The following is a 3,684-nucleotide window of genomic DNA, read 5'->3' as shown; positions in this document are numbered from 1 at the left end:
GCTCGGGGGTGCCGCTGAGCTGGCCTGGCCTGGCCTGAGCGCCGCGCCTGGCGCTCGGCTGCGGGGGGCGTTCGGGAGGCCGCGTTTACAGCAGGTTTTCACGGGGCGGTTGTGCGCTCTGCGGGGAAGGCAGCTGCCACTGAAGCAGAGCGCGTCTGCCGACAGCTCTAGCAGCTTGGCCGTGGCGTCCGCGGAAGCGCCGCTTCAGCTGGGTGCTGGCTGCCGCGCTCGGAAACGCCGCGGTTGAATTGCCCGGTTACTGCTGCCTGTAGCCAGAGGCTCTGTGTGCTGCCGCGTCGTTGGTTATCACAACGAATCTCTTCAACACCGAGCCTCTCCGTGCAACTAAAGCTTCCATTTCGTTCTGATAGCACTCTGTTTTCAGTTGAAGTAAGTGTCCCAGAAGACTTGGACTGTGGGGTGAACGGTGTGTTGGTTTGAGTCAGAGCCTTGGGAGGGTGGAGAAGCGTGTTTCTGTTTGTATGGCCAAGTGCTTCAACAGAGAGCTGCCTTTCATTACTTCAGAATTTAGTTTGGAGAACCGCTTCAGGCTGCATTGCAGTCATGTTAGCCTTCGTTTATAGAATTCTGAAGGATGCTTTTGAAAGTGAATTATGCTACTTGTTTGATCACTTTTTCTTTCAGGGTGTCTGTTAGGGTTATAACTTGTATGTCGTATGGTTGAATAAATCCACACTTGGGACAAGCAAACCACGCTGTGCTAATTTACTTCTTACTGGGGTTTATGGACTCAGTCCAGGCAGTTGATGATGTCTGAGCTGTTTGCCATCTGCGGAAGTCAGAACGGGCATTGTCTGTCAACACACTGCTCCTTGGTTGCTCAAGGCTTGGGATGAGCATACAGTCTGTATCATTAGAGCCGCTTTAGTTGTGATGATTGAGGCCTTTTGTTCTTGAAATTCTAGACAGGAGCTTTATCTTCCTTCTGGTTGAAGGCTGGGGAAAGGAGGAGTGCCTCCTGTTAGGGCAGAAATGGAAATCCTGATGAAAATGGAAAACTAATATTTTTTTGTTTTTCTTTTCTTAGTTTCCTCAAGTATTCAAGAAACTTTTAACACAGATTTTGACTTGGGTGAGGGAACTCTTACACAACTCTTATTCGTTGTGCAAATGCATTAAAAAAGAACAGGCCACATGCTTTAAATGGAAACTCTTCTGGGAGGCCTGGAAAAGCAGATGTTGAAACACGTATGGAGGTGGAGATTTGTCTTGGTACCACAGTAAGCTGGAAGCTAGTTAGGAGCTACATTTGCACCAGACCATGTTGCCCCCAGTGTGCAGCAAGTGGTAACTTCTCCCAGGGATTATAATCAATAACTTGATCAAAACGTGTAGTTTGGAATGTTGTGTACTTGTGGTGTCAGCGGCTCGCCATGTAGCTGAAACGTGAGATCTTCCTCATTGTTAGGTATTGACAGTATGCAGAGGCAGGGAAGTCTGTGGTTAAGCTGTAGCAATAGTGTTGATCCCATCTTAAATGGGTTTGGGAAGCTTTTTTTGTCGTTGTTGCTTTTGAGAACATGAACCACTTTGGTTTATTTGTTTGATGTAGGATGGATGCGACTCTGAAAGAGCTGACCAGCTTGGTGAAAGAAGTCTACCCGGAAGCACGGAAGAAGGGCACACACTTCAATTTTGCAATTGTTTTTACTGATCTCAAGAGGCCTGGATATAGGTAAATGGCAGCTTTCTCCTGCAGGTTAATAGGATTCTGGCACTGGAGCAGTATATTGTCTGTCATTGATACTGTTTTTTTCAAGTGTAGAACCCACAAATCAAATCTCTGAAGTTCTTGATAATAGATCACATGATGACCACTGTAAACTCTAGCTTTTGCTTAGTGTCTGTTGCTGTTAACGCGTTCCCAAAACACTGAACCTGTGTGCTTGGAGGCACTGTGTTGGCAGCCAGCCAGAACACGGGCCGACGGCTTGAGGTGAAGCTTTGTTTCTGGTGGTACGCGGTGTGGCAGGTCTCGTGTCTGAGAAGGCATTTGCGATTTAGCAGTGATCTTGTTGCAGGTATCCACCTTCCAGACTGTACGAGCTGACCTTTGCCAGCGCCCAGGCGCTATGTCCCGCCCTGGGGTCTTGCTGTGTGTGTGGAAGGGGGCAAGGGGTTCCCTTTCTGGTATTTAACTTCCTACGGTGGAGGGCTCCCCCATCCCTCTGCCCCCTCAGAAAGAGGATTCTGCTTAGCTTGGCTTGGTGCATCTGGTACTGGAGAGCAAAAACCCAGGGTCCTGTGTGGAGCTGAAGGCTAAATGCAGTGAAGAGGGTGGCATGGGGAGGTTGTCATGACCCGGCACGGTTTCTGTTTTGGAGATCGGAGGGGTTTGCCCCCGACTAACTTGCCTTTCCTGTGTGCAGGGTGAAGGAGATCGGCAGTACCATGTCGGGCAGGAAGGGCACAGATGATTCCATGACGTTGCAGTCTCAGAAATTCCAGATAGGAGACTACTTGGATATAGCAATTACTCCTCCGAATCGTGCGCCGCCCCCGTCGAGCCGCATGCGACCGTACTAGCTTCTCGCCTCTTCGTGTGGTTGCATCTTCTGTTTGTTCCCACTTGCTGTTCTAAAGCAGGCACACCTGAAAACACCGCGTCAGAAATTAAAGTTAACTTTTAAACCTTAATTTTAGCTTGTTTAGAAGGAACACCTATCTTTAGCAGTGCCATCCTCCTGTCCCTGAGTGTTGATCTGAACAGTGAGTGTGTCCAGTGTTTCAAGATTCCCGTTAAATCCGACCAGAAGGATTACAGGTGTTCTGTATTTCTGCCTTGTTTGGAATAAAAATTGATGTTATTCATCTTTTGATAGTGTGGTGGTGTTTGGTTTTGGGTGGGCTTTTTTGGTGGGGTTGTTTAGGATTTACTTCGTGGATTTCTGCAGAGAAATTCCAAGTCAGTGTTTAATGGCAGTTGAAATAGAAAGGAGGAGGGGCAAAGCCTTTGTCTGATGACTTCTGGGCTTGGTGAGTAGGGGTAGGTGACAGTGCTGGCTGTGGCTGGGATGGAGTTGATCTTTTCACAGTAGCTACTATGAGGCTGTGGTTTGGATTTGAGTTGAGAAGAATGTTGAGAACATACCGATGTTTTCCGCTGTTGCCAAGCAATGGTTATGTTAAGCCAAAGACACCCTGTTGCTGATACTGCACCTGTGTTCCCAGCTTCTCTACACGAAGCTGGGAGGACACAGCCAGATGACTGACCCCAGGGATGTTTCAAGCCATCAAACCTCACACTTGATATGTAAGCTGGGAGAGTGTGCTGGATTCAGTCAGGAAAGAGTTAACTCTCTTTACCATGGATGTTAGGAAGCTGTTCCTGGATGCAGAGAGCAGCACTGATAAGGTCTCAGCTGGTGCTGGGGAATGCCTGTACCAGTTTCAAGGTCTTTGCTTCTGATCCTGCAGCTGCGATCCCAGCTCTTGCGGTCTCGCTACAGAGGGTGCTGGGACACACAGTTCAGGCACCTGACCCCAACTGACCAAGGGAGTATTTCATTCCATAGTACGTCATGCTGGGGGCAGAGGCAAGGAGGGGGTCTGGTCGCCATTACTCTCTCCCTTACTCTCTCTTTCACTCCCGTACGCCTGCTAATCCTCACCCTGACTCCTGCGTTAGCTGCTTCGCTAACTCCTGTGCTGGCTCATTCCTGA

General features: G+C 48.9%; 1 protein-coding gene across 1 annotated transcript; it reads left to right on the top strand.

The window, feature by feature from the left end:
• The first annotated feature begins 1,574 nt into the window (after nt 1-1,574).
• On the top strand, nt 1,575-2,609 carry SAP18 (Sin3A-associated protein, 18kDa). Its single transcript, XM_010148957.1, has 2 exons — nt 1,575-1,696; nt 2,391-2,609. Exons 1-2 carry the CDS (start codon nt 1,575-1,577, stop codon nt 2,545-2,547), a joined length of 279 nt encoding a protein of 92 aa, XP_010147259.1. The 3' UTR covers nt 2,548-2,609.
• Nucleotides 2,610-3,684: the final 1,075 nt, after the last annotated feature.

Source organism: Eurypyga helias, unplaced genomic scaffold (assembly GCF_000690775.1).
Source record: "Eurypyga helias isolate BGI_N326 unplaced genomic scaffold, ASM69077v1 scaffold17283, whole genome shotgun sequence".
NCBI lineage: Eukaryota > Metazoa > Chordata > Aves > Eurypygiformes > Eurypygidae > Eurypyga > Eurypyga helias.
Note: the sequence above shows the minus strand (reverse complement) of the source record. Positions and strands in the feature narration are given on the sequence as shown.